The sequence below is a fragment of the Schistocerca serialis genome, chromosome 2, assembly GCF_023864345.2.
Source record: "Schistocerca serialis cubense isolate TAMUIC-IGC-003099 chromosome 2, iqSchSeri2.2, whole genome shotgun sequence".
Taxonomy (NCBI): domain Eukaryota; kingdom Metazoa; phylum Arthropoda; class Insecta; order Orthoptera; family Acrididae; genus Schistocerca; species Schistocerca serialis.
The window spans coordinates 654,773,857-654,793,951 of NC_064639.1; the positions used below are offsets into that span (position 1 = coordinate 654,773,857).

Consider the following 20,095-nt stretch of genomic DNA (forward strand, 5'->3'; position numbering starts at 1 on the left):
ACAATGCGCCATGTCACCAGGCCACAATTGTTCACGATTCGTTTGAAGAACATTCTGGGACAATTCAGGTGAATGGTTTAACCACTCCCATAGAACATTAATGGAACAAAATCGAGAGGTCGGTTCATGCATAAAATCCTGCACAAGCAACACTTTCACAATTATGGACGGCTATAGAAGCAGCATGGTTCAGTTTTTCTGCAGGGGACTTCCAACAACTTTTTGCATTCATGTCATACTGAATTTCTGCATAAGCAGGTCAGACATGATATTAGGAGGTGTCCCATGACTTTTTTGATCTCAGAGTAAGTAATTACTACACTCCTGGAAATGGAAAAAAGAACACATTGACACCGGTGTGTCAGACCCACCATACTTGCTCCGGACACTGCGAGAGGGCTGTACAAGCAATGATCACACGCACGGCACAGCGGACACCCCAGGAACCGCGGTGTTGGCCGTCGAATGGCGCTAGCTGCGCAGCATTTGTGCACCGCCGCCGTCAGTGTCAACCAGTTTGCCGTGGCATACGGAGCTCCATCGCAGTCTTTAACATTGGTAGCATGCCGCGACAGCGTGGACGTGAACCGTATGTGCAGTTGACAGACTTTGAGCGAGGGCGTATAGTGGGCATGCGGGAGGCCGGGTGGACGTACCGCCGAATTGCTCAACACGTGGGGCGTGAGGTCTCCACAGTACATCGATGTTGTCGCCAGTGGTCGGCGGAAGGTGCACGTGCCCGTCGACCTGGGACCGGACTGCAGCGACGCACGGATGCACGCCAAGACCGTAGGATCCTACGCAGTGCCGTAGGGGACCGCACCGCCACTTCCCAGCAAATTAGAGACACTGTTGCTCCTGGGGTATCGGCGAGGACCATTCGCAACCGTCTCCATGAAGCTGGGCTACGGTCCCGCACACCGTTAGGCCGTCTTCCGCTCACGCCCCAACATCGTGCAGCCCGCCTCCAGTGGTGTCGCGACAGGCGTGAATGGAGGGACGAATGGAGACGTGTCGTCTTCAGCGACGAGAGTCGCTTCTGCCTTGGTGCCAATGATGGTCATATGCGTGTTTGGCGCCGTGCAGGTGAGCGCCACAATCAGGACTGCATACGACCGAGGCACACAGGGCCAACACCCAGCATCATGGTGTGGGGAGCAATCTCCTACACTGGCCGTACACCACTGGTGATCATCGAGGGGACACTGAATAGTGCACGGTACATCCAAACCGTCATCGAACCCATCGTTCTACCATTCCTAGACCGGCAAGGGAACTTGCTGTTCCAACAGGACAATGCACGTCCGCATGTATCCCGTGCCACCCAACGTGCTCTAGAAGGTGTAAGTCAACTACTCTGGCCAGCAAGATCTCCGGATCTGTCCCCCATTGAGCATGTTTGGGACTGGATGAAGCGTCGTCTCACGCGGTCTGCACGTCCAGCACGAACGCTGGTCCAACTGAGGCACCAGGTGGAAATGGCATGACAAGCCGTTCCACAGGACTACATCCAGCATCTCTACGATCGTCTCCATGGGAGAATAGCAGCCTGCATTGCTGCGAAATGTGGATATACACTGTACTAGTGCCGACATTGTGCATGCTCTGTTGCCTGTGTCTATGTGCCTGTGGTTCTGTCAGTGTGATCATGTGATGTATCTGACCCCAGGAATGTGTCAATAAAGTTTCCCCTTCCTGGGACAATGAATTCACGGTGTTCTTATTTCAATTTCCAGGAGTGTATTTATCTATTACTGCTTTCTTAATATTCACTTGGTTGCTCTGATAATTATCAGAGTTTAATTACCTACCAAATGAAAATGAAAGCTCTAAAAGTAGCTGCTAAAATGATGTATATATTTTAAATATTTTGTGCAACAGGCCTGTTTTAACTTATTGCCATTATCAAATGACCTGCGAAAATAATGTTGGTAAGACTATCTGTACATAATTCATGACTGTTTTATGTTTACATTTGCATTGGTACTTATGTTCGAAATGATGACCCATTGCATCAATAGTAAATTTTTTCTGTCATGTCTTGGTAAGTACAATACTTCTTGTAGTTATGAAATGCAAAAATATTTTGTTCTCAGATGCTTTTTGACAGGTCAACTTTGACAGTTCTTTACTATGATGCTATATGTTTCCAAAGTATATACAGCTTACCAGAGATGATATTAGATTTTATTGTTCTTTTTTTCCTTTAAATTTTATCTACGGCCTGTGTAAGTTTTGTGTACCATATGATTATCTCTTTTTATATTTTGTTATGTCAATAAAGTTTTCAAGGTAGTGTTTATGTTTAAAATCTGTGTGTTAATTTAGAATTTCACATGGATATTTCGTCATATGAATATAAATTTCCAGTTCTTCAAGAATATTCTTGGTAAGTCCTTTCGGTATTTTGTGTAATACTGCTAATGCAGATAACTGTAGACAAAATATAAAGGAAAATAAGAACAACAAAATGTAGCATCATCTCTGGTAAGCTGTATATGCTTTGCAAACTTATATCATCATAATAAGGAACTGTCAAAATTGAACTATCAAAATATCTTACATAAACATATTTTTGTGTTTTGTAAATACAAAAAAGTATTATACTTAACAAGCCATTACGGAAAAAAGATCTACTGTACATGCAATATGGTCATCACTTCCAACTAGATACAAGTACCAACGCAAATGTAAACATAAAACAACCATGGATTACTTGTAGATATTCTTACTAACATTATTTTCACACACCACTTGTAACGGCAATAAGCCGAAACAGGCCTGTCATGTAAAATATATTAGTTTATTGCAGCTAGTTTAGGAGCATTCAATTTCATTATGTCTTACAGTGATGTGTACTATGCTGAGGGCCCAGTGAAATGTAGAACAGAGATCTGCATGCACTTTACCTCCAGAGCACCAGGCCCAACTGATAAACATGGTAGACAGAGCTCTGTTTACCATGTTTATCAATTGTGCCTGGTGCTCTGGTGGTAAAGTGCATGCCTGGAAGCCTAGAACTCAAAGGATTGAATCCCAGTTGAACCACATAAATTTTCACTCTACCTTTAATCTGTTTAATCTAGCCTTCACCTCTCAGTGATGTGAGGAATCATCAGGAACAACACATTCTTTGGGTTCCACATTAAGCTGTAAGTCCCCTTTCCCCAGTTGGATAGTGGGGATAGATTAAGGACACACAAGTTGCTAAAGTGGTATGCAGTGAAGGACCTGCACCCAGCCATTGAGCCACATAAATTAAATGGGCAAGAGAAAAAAATAGAAATGAAGTAGAAGAGAAGGCAAGAGGAAGAGGAAAATGCAGCTAATCTAAGAAATTGGATTTGAAACTGATATTGGTGGAGCTTCAATGCTGCACAAAATCAGTAATAGTCAGAGGAACTGTAAAAATAAGTGTCTGTTTATTCTGCAGTCTCCCATGAATCCAGATAGTTGCAGGTTAAACATAATGTCAAAGAGTGTGCATGACACTCACTTTTATAACTATTATGAGACTGAGAAGGTGAGGTGCGATACAGTGTGCTGGTGTTCAGAGAATAGTTTCAGTAAAATATGTAGCATTTTGTATATGTTACATTTGTTCAAATCCCAGACATACATTGGAGAAATTTTACTGTCGTAACATAAAACTTTCATAAAGTCATTTGCAAGGAATATTAAAGCTTCCAGAGAGAAAATAATGATTGCAAGGCCTTTTAGATTTTTTTAAATTCTTTAAAAGTTGGAAGTAAATAATTTATATCTAAAAACAAAGATGATGTGTCCAGAATTCTGGAAACATCCCCCAGGCTGTGGCTAAGCCATGTCTCCGCAATATCCTTTCTTTCAGGAGTGCTAGTTCTGCAAGGTTCGCAGGAGAGCTTCTGTAAAGTTTGGAAGGTAGGAGACGAGGAACTGGCAGAAGTAAAGCTGTGAGTACCGGGCGTGAGTCGTGCTTCGGTAGCTCAGTTGGTAGAGCACTTGCCCGCGAAAGGCAAAGGTCCCGAGTTCGAGTCTCGGTCGGGCACACAGTTTTAATCCGCCAGGAAGTTTCAAAGATGATGTGACTTACCACACGAAAGCGCTGGCACGTCGATAGACACACATACAAACACAAACATACACACAAAATTCTAGCTTTCGCAACCAACGGTTGCTTCGTCAGGAAAGAGGGAAGGAGAGGGAAAGACGAAAGGATGTGGGTTTTAAGGGAGAGGGTAAGGAGTCATTCCAATTCTGGGATCGGAAAGACTTACCTTAGGGGGAAAAAATGACGGGTATACACTCGCACTTACACACATATCCATCCACACATATACAGACACAAGCAGACATATTCAAAGGCAAAGAGTTTGTGCAAACTCTGCAAAGTCTGTACCATGTTGGTTTTTGAAACTACACACACACACACACACACACACACAAACAAACAAACACAGACACAATATGAAAAGGATATTTCCAGAATGAAATTTTCACTCTGCAGTGGAGTGTGCATTCATATGAAACTTCCTGAAAGATTAAAACTATGTGTTGCACCAAGATTTGAACTTTTGCCTTTCACGGACAAGGATAAATTGCTATTCACCATGTAGAGGAGCCACTAAGGCCCAGAGGTGTTGGTGGCCATGTTGGTGTGTGAGTTATGCATGTGTGAATATGTGTGTTTTATTTTGTCTGCATGTGATGAAGGACTTAGTCTGGTAGCTAATAACATCTAGCAGTCTTTTTTCATTGTGCCCTTGTGCTACTCAATACCTTTTCATGGTGATGACTAGCAATCTGTCCTAGACATGTTGTTGCTATTCCATACCAGATTTTTCCATTATTTGTACATATTTCTCTGACTATAAGAAGAGTTTTTTCCTCCAGATTCATCATTTTAAATTCACAGATTAAACTATTGTTCCTGAATTAAAGGCTTTTATGTTGTGTAATAGCTTAATATAATGTCTTACATTTACAGATGAATTTTTGGCAATCAATGTCATGCACAGACAAAATTTCAACAATTCAGAAGGGTGGGAGGGGAAACAACAGCACCAGCTTGGCAAAGCACTACAATGAATGTGAGGAGGGGAGTAATGAGCGAACAGCAAATTTCTTTCTGCTGCCAACCATGGGACTGTGTGTACTGCATATCTTGGCTTTTTATGAACATCTACCATGCTTAAACTGCAGTTCACCAGAATCCAATTTTGGCAGGAATTGAACTGCCTTTAAAATTGGACTAACGCTAAGCAATAGTATACATTTCTAGAGGAGATAAATGAGTACTAACAAAAATATGCTTGCATAGACCACTTGAAATGTGGCACAACAAATGGGACATGAGTGTGAACAACACTGCTAAAGCTGATTCTGCTTTATAATCCTAGTGATTTTCAAGGTCGCCAACAGAGCTAACACAGTGTGGTACAATGTCTGCCAATTCAGCTGTAGGAAGCCAGAGAAGACAACATAATGCTGTTATTCAGTTTATTTAAGGGCCCTAGACATGCACCAATTTATTGGTGACCATGCAACAGATCATATATGTGTAGGTTTGTTTGCTGATCAACAGACTGATTTTCTTTGTTGGATGGTCAGTTGGGTATGACCACCCAGTAGTCAGCCCTCCCACCACTTCACCCAACAAATTGTGCTGTGGAGCACTCTCATGCCAGCCACCCTAGAAAGCCGACAATGTCTCTGTAATTCATCCAGCAGAATTTTGTCTTCCGCCACTGCACACGGGAATAAACACTTCAAATATTTGTTAACATGGCAGAGTATGAGGCTGACAAAACTTTGAAGACAAAGTTTCTGGAGGAATTTATAGAAGATTCATGATTCTGGGAGTATAGCAATAGAGATGCAAGAAATGAAACACTTGTTCATTTTTTGACAAATCCATGATGGTGTAATGTGGCACAAAGAGGCAGTAAAGGATTAATATTTGATATTGAAAGTCTGTTGACTGTCTGTATTTCAGGTTTTAGATTTTATTTGCAATACTTTTTGGAAAATAAATCTAAATAACAAAACACAGACAGATTAGTTTTTTTTTTTTAATTTCATTTCAAATATGTATTGGAAGTAAAAGCTAAAAACCTAAATACAGACAATTAACAGATTGTTATTCATAAAATATACTTACTTCATTCTCATAAATGGTAAAAAAATCCAGCCGATCACCATGCTTTCTGCTATGAAGACTAAAATGTAGACATTTTTACTGTTGTAACAGTTACTAAATGCTGTATTTCTGTTATTGCTGAATTTATTACTTACGTCTACACCACCACCTACTTCTAATTTGAAATGAGTTTCTTAAACTTATGCAGGACATCCTTCATGATACTTACATAAATAAATGTTGCTGTGGTGGTCTACCTGTTAAAGCACTAAATTCCAGCATTGGAGGTCCTGTGCTGAATCCCAGATGGGGGCAGAGAATTTCCCTAGTTTCAGTCTCTTAAGGGTGATCCCAGATTCACTCATCCTCTTATCAAATGAGTACCTGGGATCTTTTCCAGGGGTAAAAAGATGTGAGGGCAATGGGCTCACCATCCTCATCCTCCTCAAACAGTGACAAAGAAAGGCTGCACTCTACCTGCAGTCCAACCAGTAGCCCATTCATGGTTTCTGCCACAAACAATACCTTTTTACATAAATAAATACATAAAGTTTACAGGGACATCATTTGTTTTATTGATTTATGATGTATTTACTCAGGTACCTTTAAATAATATTAAAGTTTCAGGACTAATTTTATCCAATAACTGTGAAGGTAGAGTTGCACTGAATTAGAGGCCGTGTTAAATTCTGTCTGTCACTATAAACCTTAACATTGCTAAGAGTGTCTCCTGACAGCTTACAGCTACTCTCTTCACAGTAACAATATTTGTTTTCATCAAATGCTGCTTGATGAGCTTTAGCAACTTATAAAGCATATCTCATTCATTCTTAAATAATTTCAAAAATTTTCAGATCCCAGCTCGTTTAGTAATGCAGTGTGAGTGACTAATCTGAGAAAGCCATTTCTTTTCTCTCCACTTTCACCTTTTCAGGTCTTGTCAGTTGTAAATCAGTCAAGGCAAATCCATGTTTTTGCTTCTTTGTTATACCAAGTGACATTTCCACAACATAACCTGAATGAACACAACATAAACAACAAGCAGCCAGGGATAAGAACAGAGTGGTGCTGTGATTGCTGCATGGCACTGGACAGGCTGTGTGGAGGCTGCAGCAAAGTTGTTCAGTTGGTCAGCTGATAAATTGGTGCATATATAGGGCCATTTATAGTGTCAGCATTATGGAAACAAAAGTTATAGAACTTGATAATGGGTGCAGGTCATAACTGTGACTGTCAAGAAATGCGGATCTACGAGTTTGCAGTTTACAGTTGACTCAGACGGATGATAAGATGCTAAATCTAAATTAATAGTAATTTGATGAAGAATATATTAAAGAATGCCAGTTCTGCATGCCAGACTTTCATGGGATTGAAGCAGGGAAGTTTTCATTAATTGGAGTAGGAAGTTACTCAGTACATGCGAGAGAAATGCGGTGAAGGCTTACAGATTACAGTAGATCCCCACCCCCTGGTGAGTCGATGTTCCATATCACTCGAGCTGGTCTTGAGAAAATTAAAATTTTTTATAAAACTAGAGTGAAAACCCATTTCCATATACTGTCCACTTGTACATTTTATGCACTTTGTAATGTGTTACATTTTGAATTTTCTTTCAATTTTCCATCTACAACACAGGTAAAATTGTATCGCGTTGGGTCTTTGTTCATAATGCACAGGAATAACCATGACACCAAACTGCTAATGCTTTTCTATTACAGATGGACTGGTTTCAAGGAGTACACTTACTCATTCTTTGCCAACCCTTCACTAATTGCAACCGCCTGACACTCAATTGTACAGTGCATACCACCCTTTCTGTCAGTCCTATCGTTGCACACACTTAGCAACAGCAGTCATTAAAATACAGTACACCTAAGTAACAATACAGTACACATTGCACAACATTGGCTGACCATTGTTCTGTGTACTGTAGTTGGTTGAGTAGTAACATCTGCACTGAAGTGAGCCCACCTGTGTAATGTTGATTTTAAACTATTGTATGTATATACAGTGTTTCTTGGTGTTTTAATTCATACATTACAATGAGTGGTAGGAGTATGAGAAAATTTGTGCCATTGAATGTGAAACTGGAGGCTTTGAAAAGACTAGACAAAAAAGAAATGTTAAAAAAGACTTGCTGGTGAGAGTGGAGTCGGTGAAGTGACAGCTAGAGAGTGCTGTAGAAATAGAGACAAAATTGAGAAGTTTCATCAAGCAGGTGTTGTATTTCACACTTGATCACATGTAAAGCTGTGAAACAAGGCTAAATTATAAACTGCTTCCATCTAAAACCCTAGCCTCAAAAAGGCTGCCCCAGGCTACAAAACACATGAAGAGAGGTTAACAGTTCTTGCTGCATTGAATGCAACTGCCGATAATAGGGAAGTCTGCTAATCCTAGAAGTTTAAAAAAATGTCATTGTTTCTGCATCACCTGTTTTATATGTCCACCAAAAATCTGCTTTTATGGACAAAAATATTTTTAAGAAGTGGTTTTCTAAAAATTTTGTTCCAGAGATCAAAAGATACCTAAAGAAAAAGAGATCACCCTCCAAAGCAATTTTAATACTTGACAATGCTGGTTCACACCCTATGAGGAAGAATTAAAATGTGATGGTATTTGCACATTGTTCTTATCCCCTAACAAGATGAGTTTAACTACAGTCTATCCACAAAAGCATTTTACAATGCTTGGGACGGGGGAGGGGGGATTAGTAGGTATTGTCGTCGTTCACTTCAAACGCTTCTACAAACAACCTCCGATTAAAGACGTAGTTTAAGGACAGATGATTCATGGTCTGAAATAAAGGCAGAAGACAGTGATGACAAGGAATTTCCTAAAGAAGTTGTACCAGTGATCACTCACACTGAGGGTTTGGTGGCGATAGATGTGGCATTGCATTATATCGAGCAACAAGCAGAAGCTACCCCAACTGACACTGTGCTTCTTAGAAGATGACTAACACTGCTACTGAAAGATGAAGTTCCATTTTAAAACAAAGAACTATGGACGATTTCTTTAAAATGTAACTTATATTTTTGCAATTTGGGAATGTGTGCCCATATCTGTACATATAACACAGGTATGTGCTATATTGCTTTTTATTTGTTTAATCATTGTTGTGCTAATTAAACATTTATTCGTGATTTACCCATTGATTTAGTGATATTTCTATATTACCCAAATTTTTTTTGTAATTTGAGGTAGCCTCAGCCCAATTAGCTCTATTTATTGGGGCTATACTGTACTTCAGAAATTATCTGAGCTAGATGTAAACAGGAATTTTCCAACTGCAAATGTTGTGGAATTTAAAGCAAGTACTGGCTGGTGATTGTGGATGATGAAGAGGATGAGGCTTATGGAATGGCACAGAAAAATGCTAACCCAGAAACTCACCATGACATCTGATAAAAAACTGTTTGTGTACCAGACCAGCATCATATTGCTGCAAACTGTGGTGCATGCAGTACCATGTAGTGCTTAACGTCACTGACTGAAATGCTGTGGGTCACCAGTTCAAACCTGATGACCAATAATTACTGTTATTTAGAATTTATCATTTCTGTAAGTGTCTGGAAATATCTAATGCTTGTAAAGTTTGTATATTCTGGAATATTTGGTGTTTGTATAAATACTAGCAGTTTGAAACATTCAGTGTTTGTGTAAATAGCTGCACTCTCAGTCCAGGAAGTAAGTTGTGTTCTGGCTGTATGTTGGCTCAGTAATAAACTTGCTTTCTGTACTAAGTGCTGAATTTCATTGATGACCCTGTCTTTGGATTTGAACTTGATTGTGATTTAGACATGACATTGTTTGTTGGAGGCACAGGGTACTTTGAACTATATGCATCATTGTCAGTCCAATTAGACGGTGTAAGAACCGTCGCCTGCATGGACAGGAACCAGAATACAAACAGCACATAATTTCTAATATCCATATATTCATGAGAGAAAAATTGCAAAATAGCAGTAAGGCAGCTGCACATCTGGCAGCCATCATTGTTTTTCAGAGATGCTGGTCTTAAACCACTGCAATGCCTGAAAGGATTTAGCTGAGTTACCAAATACTACAGATGGGATGATGTGTGTGAAGCAACAAAGAGGAACTCAATAGCTGCAACAAAATCCAGCATGAGCTAAAGAAAATGTTTGGCAGCAATCAGCAGCAGTTCCACTCAGTGGAAGGACAGTTGAAGAACAGGATCTGGAAAAGACTGTCATACACACAGAATGTTTCGGCCCTATGCCCCATAATTAATCCTAACATGACAGAAGTCAACAGAGTGTCACATTTGATGAAAGGAGCCACAGAAGACATGTATGAAGCTCTTCTAGTGAAGGATGTCACAATGACTGAGAACTTCCTCAGTTGGTGCCAGCAAATCAAGAAAATGCAACACAAAAAGAGCCGTACCAATCATGTATCATTGACTGACAAATGTGGCCGCTTTGACTGTTGTGGGAGATTACCATGAGCTTGCCTCTCACTTACACCACGTAGTAGCAGAAGGGATACAGTAGTGTATGGCAACCATAAATGTCAGACAGAGTACACAAAAGACAGCAGCCTTGAATGTTGACCCGATGCATAATGAGATAATAGAGAATGTTTGAAGAAGAGATGTATTCGTGTTTAGCACTAATCTCCACCACCAGGCAAATGTGGCCAGAAGAAAGAGAATGTTTGAAGAAGAGATGTATTCGTGTTTAGCACTAATCTCCACCACCAGGCAAATGTGGCCAGAAGAAATGGCTCAACCAACTTGAATTTACACAACAGCTGTGAAATGACACTTCGGCACCAGGACAGTGCAAGTATATTTATCTGCTATACCGAGTACAATGATCTCTAGAACAACACACATTTTGAGGACAAAGAACACTATGCCAGTGTGTTTCCTCTGTGGATGCCCTGGAGACATTGCATGTTGCTGTAGAGAAAGAAAGCAGGATATTGACGACTACTATGCCACCAGACATCAGCTACACTATATGATCAAAAGTATCTGGACACCCCAAAATATACGTTTTTCATGTTACGTGCATTGTACTGCCACCTACTGACAGGTACTCCATATCAGTGACCTCAGTAGTCATTAGACATTGTGAGAGAGCAGAATGGGGTGCTCCACAGAATTCACGGACTTTGAACGTGGTCAGATGATTGGGCGTCACTTGTGTCATATGTCTGTACATGAGATTTCCACACTTCTAAATGAACCTAGGTCCACTGTTCCCCATGTGATAGTGAAGTGGAAACATGAAGAGACACATACAGCAAAAAAGCATGCAGGCCGACCTCGTCTGTTGACTGACAGAGACCGCTGACAGTCGAAGAGGGCTGTAATGTGTAATAGGCAGACATCTATTCAGACCATCAGACAGGAATTCCAAACTGTATCAGGATCCACTGCGAGTACTATGATAGCTAGGTGGGAGGTGAGAAAGCTTGGTTTTCATGGTCGAGCAGCTGCTTATAAGCCACACATCATGCCAGTAAATGCCAAATGATGCCTCACTTGGTGTAAGGAGCTAAATGTTGGATGATTGAACAGTTGAAAAATATTGTGTGGTGTGACAAATCATGGTACACTCTGATGTGGTGATCAGATGGCAGGGTGTGGGTATGGCGAATGCCCGGTGAATGTCATCTGCCAGCGTGTGTAGTGACAACAGTAAAATTCAGAGGTGTGGTGTTATGGTGTGGTCGTGTTTCTCATGGAGGGGGCTTGCACCCCTTGATGTTTTGCATGGCACTATCACAGCACAGGCCTACATTTATGTTTTAAGCTTCCCACTATTGAGGAGCAATGACAACTGCATCTTTCAACATGATTAAGCACCTGTTCGTAATGCATGGCGTGTGGCAGAGTGGTTACATGACAATAACATCTATGTAATAGACTGGCCTGCACAGAGTCATGACTGGAAACCTTTAGAACACCTTTGGGATGTTTTGGAATGCCAACTTCATGCCAGGCCTCACCAACCAACATCGATATCTCTCCTCAGTGCAGCACTCTGTGAAGAATAGGTTGCCATTCCCCATCAAACCTTCCAGCACCTAATTGATCATATACCTGTGAGAGTGGAGGCTGTTATCAAGGCTAAGGGTGGGCCAACACAATAATGAATTCCGGCATTACCAATGGAGGGCGCCACGAACTTGTGAGTCATTTTCAGCCAGGTTTCCGGATATTTTTGATCACATAGTGTATAATAGCAGTTCTGTTCATACCTGTCAGCTGCAGGGGATTATAGTGGATCTTTGAGATGAAGCCCATCATCATACTCTGGACTAGGTTGCTCCTCAACAAGCTGTAGCCATTCCCTGTCACCATGCAGAGGTACCAGCACTTCAGGAGAACTAAGTGAGCTGACCATCGATGGAGGTGAGGCTGCCACAGATGCAAATCCTCCATGGCACCAAGATATCTGGAAATCTTACTGATGTCATCATCAATGGCCAACCTGTCTAGATGTAAGTCAACTGGCTTACTTTTCTGGCATGGTGCATGCTTGCCATCATCACCTAAAGAAGACTACACTTCCATGATACAAAAGCAGTTGAGCTGAAAGTCACAATAGGATCAGGCCTGACCAAGGAACAGCATCGGTGAGCGATAGCCATTCTGTGTCAATTTTTTGATGCTTTCAAATCAGAAGTGGAGACCAAACAACTGATAGTAAAACACCATATCAACACTGGGAATCATCCATCAGTTAACCAGCACTCACATAGGGTGTCACTGGCTGAATGGTGGATAATTTGGGAGGAAGTGGAGAAGATGCTGCAAGATGACATCATTGACCCTTCAGAGTTCCCTTGGTTCTTTCCTGTTGTCCTTGTGAAGAAGAAGGATGGCATAAGGTGTTTCTGCATTGTTTACTGACAACTGAACAAAATAATGAAGAAAGATGTCTTTCCATTGCTGTGTGTTGATAACACCCTAGATTACTTGAAAGGAGATAAGTGTTTCTCAGCAATGGACATGCAATGAGGATACTGGCAAATTAAGGCCAACAAGATTGACTGGGAAAAAGATTACCTTTATAACTCCTGTTGGCCTCAAGTTATGCGATGTGGACTGTGAAATGCTTCATCCACTTTCGAACGTAAGATGGCTGGATGATAATGTAATTTTTTAAGGCATTTGATGAATACCTAATCTATCTGACAATCATGTTGAAATGTGTTCACTCTGCAGGTCTCTGCCTCAGTCCAAAAAAGAGCCTCTTCATTGCCAAAGAAATAAAATTATTGAGGCACCTAGTGAATGGTGATGGAGTCTGTTGCAACCCAGAAAAAAATAAGAGCAGTCACAGATTTTATGACTCCCCTACACATTTGTGAAGTGTGAAGTTTTCTTAGCTTCTACTACTGACAATCAATAAAGGGCTTCTGTACTGGGGCACATCCCTTGCAAGAAATACTGCAAGGAGATGCCAAATTTTCTTGGTAGGTGCAAAAAGGTCTTTCCTTGTCCTTAAGGAAGCACTAACATCTTCTCTAGTCCTAGCATTATATGAAAAAATGCAAAGACAGGGCTTCACACTGACGGTTTCTGTTTTGGAATAGGGACAGTTATAATACAAATTACGGAAGTATTTTATCCGTCCTCACCAACTGTAGTTGTATATATGGAAATAATCAGTAACAGTTGTATAAAAGAAATTTAATTTCTTTACCAGTTTTGGGCACTTAGTGTCCTTATTTACAAGGCTATACATATCACTTCACCAGCAAGTGTCAACCATAACATGCATACAGCAAAATTATATGGTCATGTGGTTCATTGTACCTGTACAAAAATGGCATAAAGAAGCCAAACAACTAGTGCAGACATCATGCCACACCTGGATGTTGTCTGCACTTGTTATTTGGCTTCCTTATACCATTTTTGTACAGGCATTATGAACAACATGACCATGGAATTTTGCTGTTTGCATCTTATTATTGATACTCGTGAGTAATGCGATGGGCATATCTTCTGGAGAATTGCACTAAGTGCCCGAAACCCATAAAGAAATTAAATTTCTTTTATGCAGCTGGTTGCTGATTATTTTGATATGTAAATTCAGAACGGTGCCGAAAAGGTCATACATTTTGCTTCCTGAATAATCTCCAAGTCTGAGATGAACTACTCTGTAATCAAGAAAGAGTGCCTTATAGTTATTTGGGCTATCAATGAGTTCCAGCCATATTTATTTGGCAATTCATTCACCATTGTAATGGATCACCTTTATCTCTGGTCAACTAGAGAGATGGACACTGAGGTTTCAGGAATGCAATATCACAGTGGATGCAAACAAAAGGGTACTGATTGCCATTTAAGGCAAAATATGGAAGGATGGATGAAATTGCAGTCATTGCTGCATTAAATGACATGAGGTGTTGGACAGAGGGAAGATCCTGTACCACTGAATACCAAACAAGCCTTGAAGAATGAGGAACTGACTAAAAAAGAATTCCAATTAATTAATGAATTCCAATTAATTAATGAAGCAGGGTGTAAGAGGAATTGTGATGCACTGGGGCAGAAATGGTTGTGTGTCAATTCAGCTCATCTATGGCTAACTGTCCTGAAGTTTTTCCACAATGCTGCAGCGCCTGGTCACCTGGGTTCATGATGACTCATATCACTGACAAGGTCTCTACTGATGTGTTAGATTTTATATGAGCTACTGTAACAAATGCCAACAATGGGAGCACATGTTAAAATTACCTCTAGGGCATCTGGTATCAATCCCACATGCAGCAGCGCCATTCCACCAAACTGGAATTGATCTCCTGGAGAATTGATGAGTAATAGTCTACACTGACTATTTCACTCATTATGTTGTCACCAAAGGTGTGATGACAGCCGAAGCTCCAGAAATTGCAAAGTTGCTTGCAGAAGATATCATTTTGAATCATGGAGAGGCCCATGTGATGATATCTTATAACGGAAAAATTTTCCAGAAGAGACTAATGTCAGAGGTAATTCCATGTCATGGCATCACCCACAGGATGACAACTGCCTACCATATACAGACGAATGACCTCAAAAAATGCTTTAATAACATATTGACAGATATTTTCTACCAAGCGAGGTGGCGCAGTGGTTAGCACACTGGACTCGCGTTCGGGAGGACGACGGTTCAATCCCACGTCCGGCCATCCTGATTTAGGTTTTCTGTGATTTCTCTAAATTGCTACAGGCAAATGCCGTGATGGTTCCTTTGAAAGGGCACGGCCGACTTCCTTCCCTAATCCGATGAGACTGATGACCTCGCTGTTTGGTCTCCTCCCCGCAAACAACCCAGCCAAACCAAACAGATATGTTCTTGATGTACATTAATATCAAACAGAGAGGTTGGGATACAATACTGCCTGTCATGACATTTGCATACAACACAGAGAACTAAGACACTACTCGGATCACACCATTCTTTCTGCTCCACAGTCACAGAGAAAAAACAACAATGGATACACTATTCCCATTTGAACCAGATAATAATCAGGATGACTGTGTGAAACATCTCATTATCAGAGCCAAAGAAGCAAGGCAGCTGACTCACATGCAGACTTTGGACACCTAGGAGAAAGACCAGGAGTGCTATAATTTCAAGTGCCAGCTTGAGAGATATAGCCCAGGAGACTTGGTATGGATTTTTAGGTCCATGTGGAAAGTAATACTACAGGAAAAGTTATTAAAGTGCTACTTTAGGCTGTATCGTATCCTTAATTGATTATTAGATGTCATATATAAAGTTGAGGACTGTGGCTCTTAATCAAAAAGACAGAAGTGCAAATACATCATTCATGTCCCCCATATGGATCCCTACTACAGTTCAGAGGTGCAGATTGGTAGTGGGAGGTTCAAGGAAGCTGAAGACCACTCACCAATTGCAAAATTTCTACATGAGTGGCTACCTTCAATGCTCATCTTAGTGAAGGTTATGTAACATCACCAGACAATGAAGATCCACCATTGCCACCATATACAGAACCACTGACAAGATCTAGACCCAAAGTGTTGTAGTTCGCTCTGATGAGAACTTCTGAAACAGCAGATCATTTTTTCTCCAGAAGAGGGAGCAATGTTATGAGCTATGGTGCATACTGTGTAACACAGTGGTTAGCATCACTGGCGTGCTGTTGGTCTCCAGTTCAAACCTGATCACCAGCAGTTGTTGGTTATTTAGAATTTATTGTTTCTGGAATGTTCTTGAAATATTATGTTTGTAATTTTTGTATGTTTTGAATTTTTAATATTTTTATAAATACTAGCATTCTGAAATATTTCATGTTTGTATAAATAGCTGCATACTTTGTCCAGGATGTCAGTTCTGTTCTGGCTGTGCATTGGTGTCAGTAGTAAAAGTGCTTTAGGCACTAAGTATTGAACTTCATTGATCTGGACGTGATTGTGGTTTAGACATGAGAGTGTAATCAATCTAAGAAAATGATAGGACTATTTTCTATGTTATTTAGGCAATGCCTGTTTATTTTGATATGCTGGCAAACATTACTGTTGACATGAAGGGCATTAACAGTGTTCCTATAAGAAGTTCTGACAGTGAAAAGGCCAGAATCGTAGTAAAGCTGGGCGCACTAACAGATGGGAGGAAGCTACCCTCCACTCCCCTGCTCTATGTGATTGTTTCCAGGAAAATGATATCGAAAGAAAAACTGCCTGCAGGGCTTATCTTTAGATGCCAAGAAAAGAGATGGGTGACAAATGATCTGATGCTGGATTAGCTGAAGATTCTCTGAAGCAGAATATGAGACACTTTGCTTAACAGATGGAAAATGTTGGTGCTGTATTCTTTCATGGCACACCTCAACCAGGAAGTTAAGGTCCTTATACCAAAGAACAACACAGGCTTGACAATAATTCTTGGTGGCATGATCTCACAACTTCAATTAATGGATGTTGTTGCGAATAGACCTTTTAAGGTTCACCTGCAACAGCTTTACAGTGAGTGACTTTTTCAATGAGACCTTGCCCTGACTCCAGGGGATGTTCAAGAAACCCTCAATATCTATGCTGGGCCAGGGATCCTTACTGGTTCTGGCAGGATCTCAACTGAATCTATAGTGAAAGTATTCAAAAAGTGTAACATATATAATGCTATGCATAGTCAGAAGATGACATAATATGGAAGGAGTGCAAGGAAGGAAAAAATGGCATTAGGTTTACAAATGAAGATGATGATACAAGTTGTTGTGATGATGATGATGGTGATGATGATAATGATGATTAAAAATAGTAGTACCACAGACTACTTGCTTAGATAATATGCAAAGCAGAAAGTGAGGACAATAATTAATTAAGACTGTTTCTTTTTGTTTATTTTGTTTCTCCTTGTATTACCAAATGTAGACAATCATTAAATGGCATAAGATGCTAACGCTTTTAGTGAGACACTTTATCTCAGTAAAACTTCCTGGTTGAGGTGTGCCATGAAATAATACAGCACCAACATTTTCCTTCTGTTAAGAAAACTGTCTCATATTCTGCTTTAGAGAATCTTCAGCTAGTCAGAATATGTTAAAAAAAGTTTTTTGATGGATTTTTTTCAAAAAAGGGGGATGTCTTATATTTAGGGTCATATTATAGTCAGATAAATATGGTTTGTGTGTGTGTGTGTGTGTGTGTGTGTGTGTGTGTGTGTGTGTGTGTGTGGGTGGGTGGGTGTACGTACTAATTCATTATCTATCAAACATTGACAGAATCTTGTCTATCATTCTTCTGTACTGATTTTTAAGGAAACGTCCACCAATGATTATAAAAGGACAGTTCCTGGAAAAAGCACCTAACTTCATGTTGATTATAAATGGTGCATTGTGAGTACAATAAAAATACTACCCCTTTTGTTTCACTGTCACCAGCATGTATTAATTACTACCGTTCATAGGCTTATTCACTCCCCTGCACACAAATGGCTCAGTCTTGGTACAAATATATACAACTTTAATTTTTGTGTGTGTTTGCAATTCTGTGAAATTGCCAATGTTTGTTTTCTAAAAATTATAGATTGCATGCACTTGTAATAAGATACTTGCTTTATTTAGTTTATGCCAAGTATTGCATGTATGGGTGCACATTACTTCCTATAAATGTAATTTTATCAAAAAATAAAATAAAAAAAATAAAAATAGATAGTAGCAAAATATTTTTTTTTCCCCTAGGAAGACTTCATAATATTGTTGTGGCACATTGTTAACTAAAAGTAGTTAACTGCTCAGACATCTGTGAATATCTGATTATAAATTCAAATTTTTGGAATAGAAAAGGACCATCTGCTTATCAGTAACCAAATTAGGAACATGTGAAGCTGTGCTGAGAAACACACAGCATTTTTCAGTACGAAATGTCTGGAATTTTTACAGCCTTAGGTTCTGCAAGTAAATGACCTCCTCTGATGCATGTTCACTCACTATTTATATTATACATGTTTTGAATGTATGTGCTTGTTAAAACTGGCCCTATGACTTAGTGCAAGCAAGTATCTTGAGTCATCTTCGTACATCGGAAGGCAAAATTAAAAAAAAGAAAAAGATTATTCGCTTTACTACATAATAGTAGGTTTCTCACAGTCTATCAAGAATTAACTTCACCAGAACATAATTACCCTTAAGACATGCTCACTAGTGCTACTGAAACACATAAAGTTCTTCATTGAAACTACCAATGTTCTCCATCACCTTTGCTGTTCACAATATTCACCATTCTGCCCACCCCTTTCTTTTCCTTTTTCTTTCTCTCCATACACACACACACACACACACACACACACACACACACACACACACACACACACACACATTCTGCTGCAATGTTTATCTTGATTTTCTGTCTGCTGCAATGTTTATCTTGATTGTCTGTCTTTTCCACAGTTATTTATTTCCTGACCATTGTGACAGTTGTTTTCATGTTTTTCTTTTCCCAAGTGAGCCATATGGTTTTCACTGTGTACTGTGCCTAGAATATGCATTGGACCATTTGGTACCAGTTGTTCATTTCTCACATTGAAAAGTCCTTAAAGTCACAATTGCTGCTCTGAAGGTGTCTCTGTTTTGCATGTCTTCTGGTTGTATATCCATTTCCTCTAAATCATTTTTGTCATTTATGTATCAGTGTGTTCTTATATATTGTTTTGATGTTTAAGATGTATTTCATCAATTTTGAATCAATTATTCTTCTTGTATTGCCACAAAACTTAATTCTATGTTTGCGTATCGTATCCTTTTTTTCCTCTCGTACTGATTGACTAGGATGATGTAACAACTTCAGTTCAGATAAACACACTGCTTTAATGACTGTTTCCCTTGAACCCCTTTTTCATAAATAATCTGTGTTATTTAGAAAGCTGTGTCCATTTTTCTGGCTCTTGCTTTATGGGCTTCTTTATCTAGCCCATTGGCTGTAATCCATCTGCTCATACATTTTAAAGCTATTCACATGTTTCATTCTTCCATGTCTACTACTAAACTGGTTTGTAGTGTCTGTGATATTTGACATTACTTCTAGGTCTTTTTTTTTCTTTTTTTTAAAAAAAACCTGCCAGCTTGTCTTGTTCATCTACTTCTTTCAGTACATTAATTTGTTGTTCTGTTGTTATTGTTGTACCATTGTCTATATTCACCCCATTCTTAATAGTGAATAGTTTCTGAAGTTTTGTTCTTTGCACCATCCTTGTATTATTTTTTTCCAATACACATCTGAACAAGAAACTGGTGTCCACCTCCATGTCAAATTCCTGCTATACTTCTAGAGGCCCTGTTCTTCCTTCCCACTACCTCTTTGACTCTTTCATTCCACAAAGGTCACCTCCTGCCATTTTCTGCCACTTGTCCACTCCTAGAGAAATGTCCTCAGAATTTTAAGCTCATCGGGCAGAATATTAGTCCCTCCTTAAAAGAGTAATTGATCCCGTGGAGCACTGAAGGCGGTGTAGAACTGATACCAGGTGATTATGTGACCCTCCA

General features: G+C 39.8%; 1 protein-coding gene across 1 annotated transcript in view; it reads left to right on the plus strand.

The window, feature by feature from the left end:
- The window catches only part of LOC126457736 (uncharacterized), a 347,274-nt gene that overhangs the window by 236,695 nt on the left and 90,484 nt on the right, over positions 1 to 20,095 (plus strand). The window contains exon 7 of the mRNA XM_050094281.1: positions 17,873 to 17,950. Coding sequence (XP_049950238.1) covers positions 17,873 to 17,950 — 78 coding nt within the window. The remainder of the gene's footprint in view (positions 1 to 17,872; positions 17,951 to 20,095) is intronic.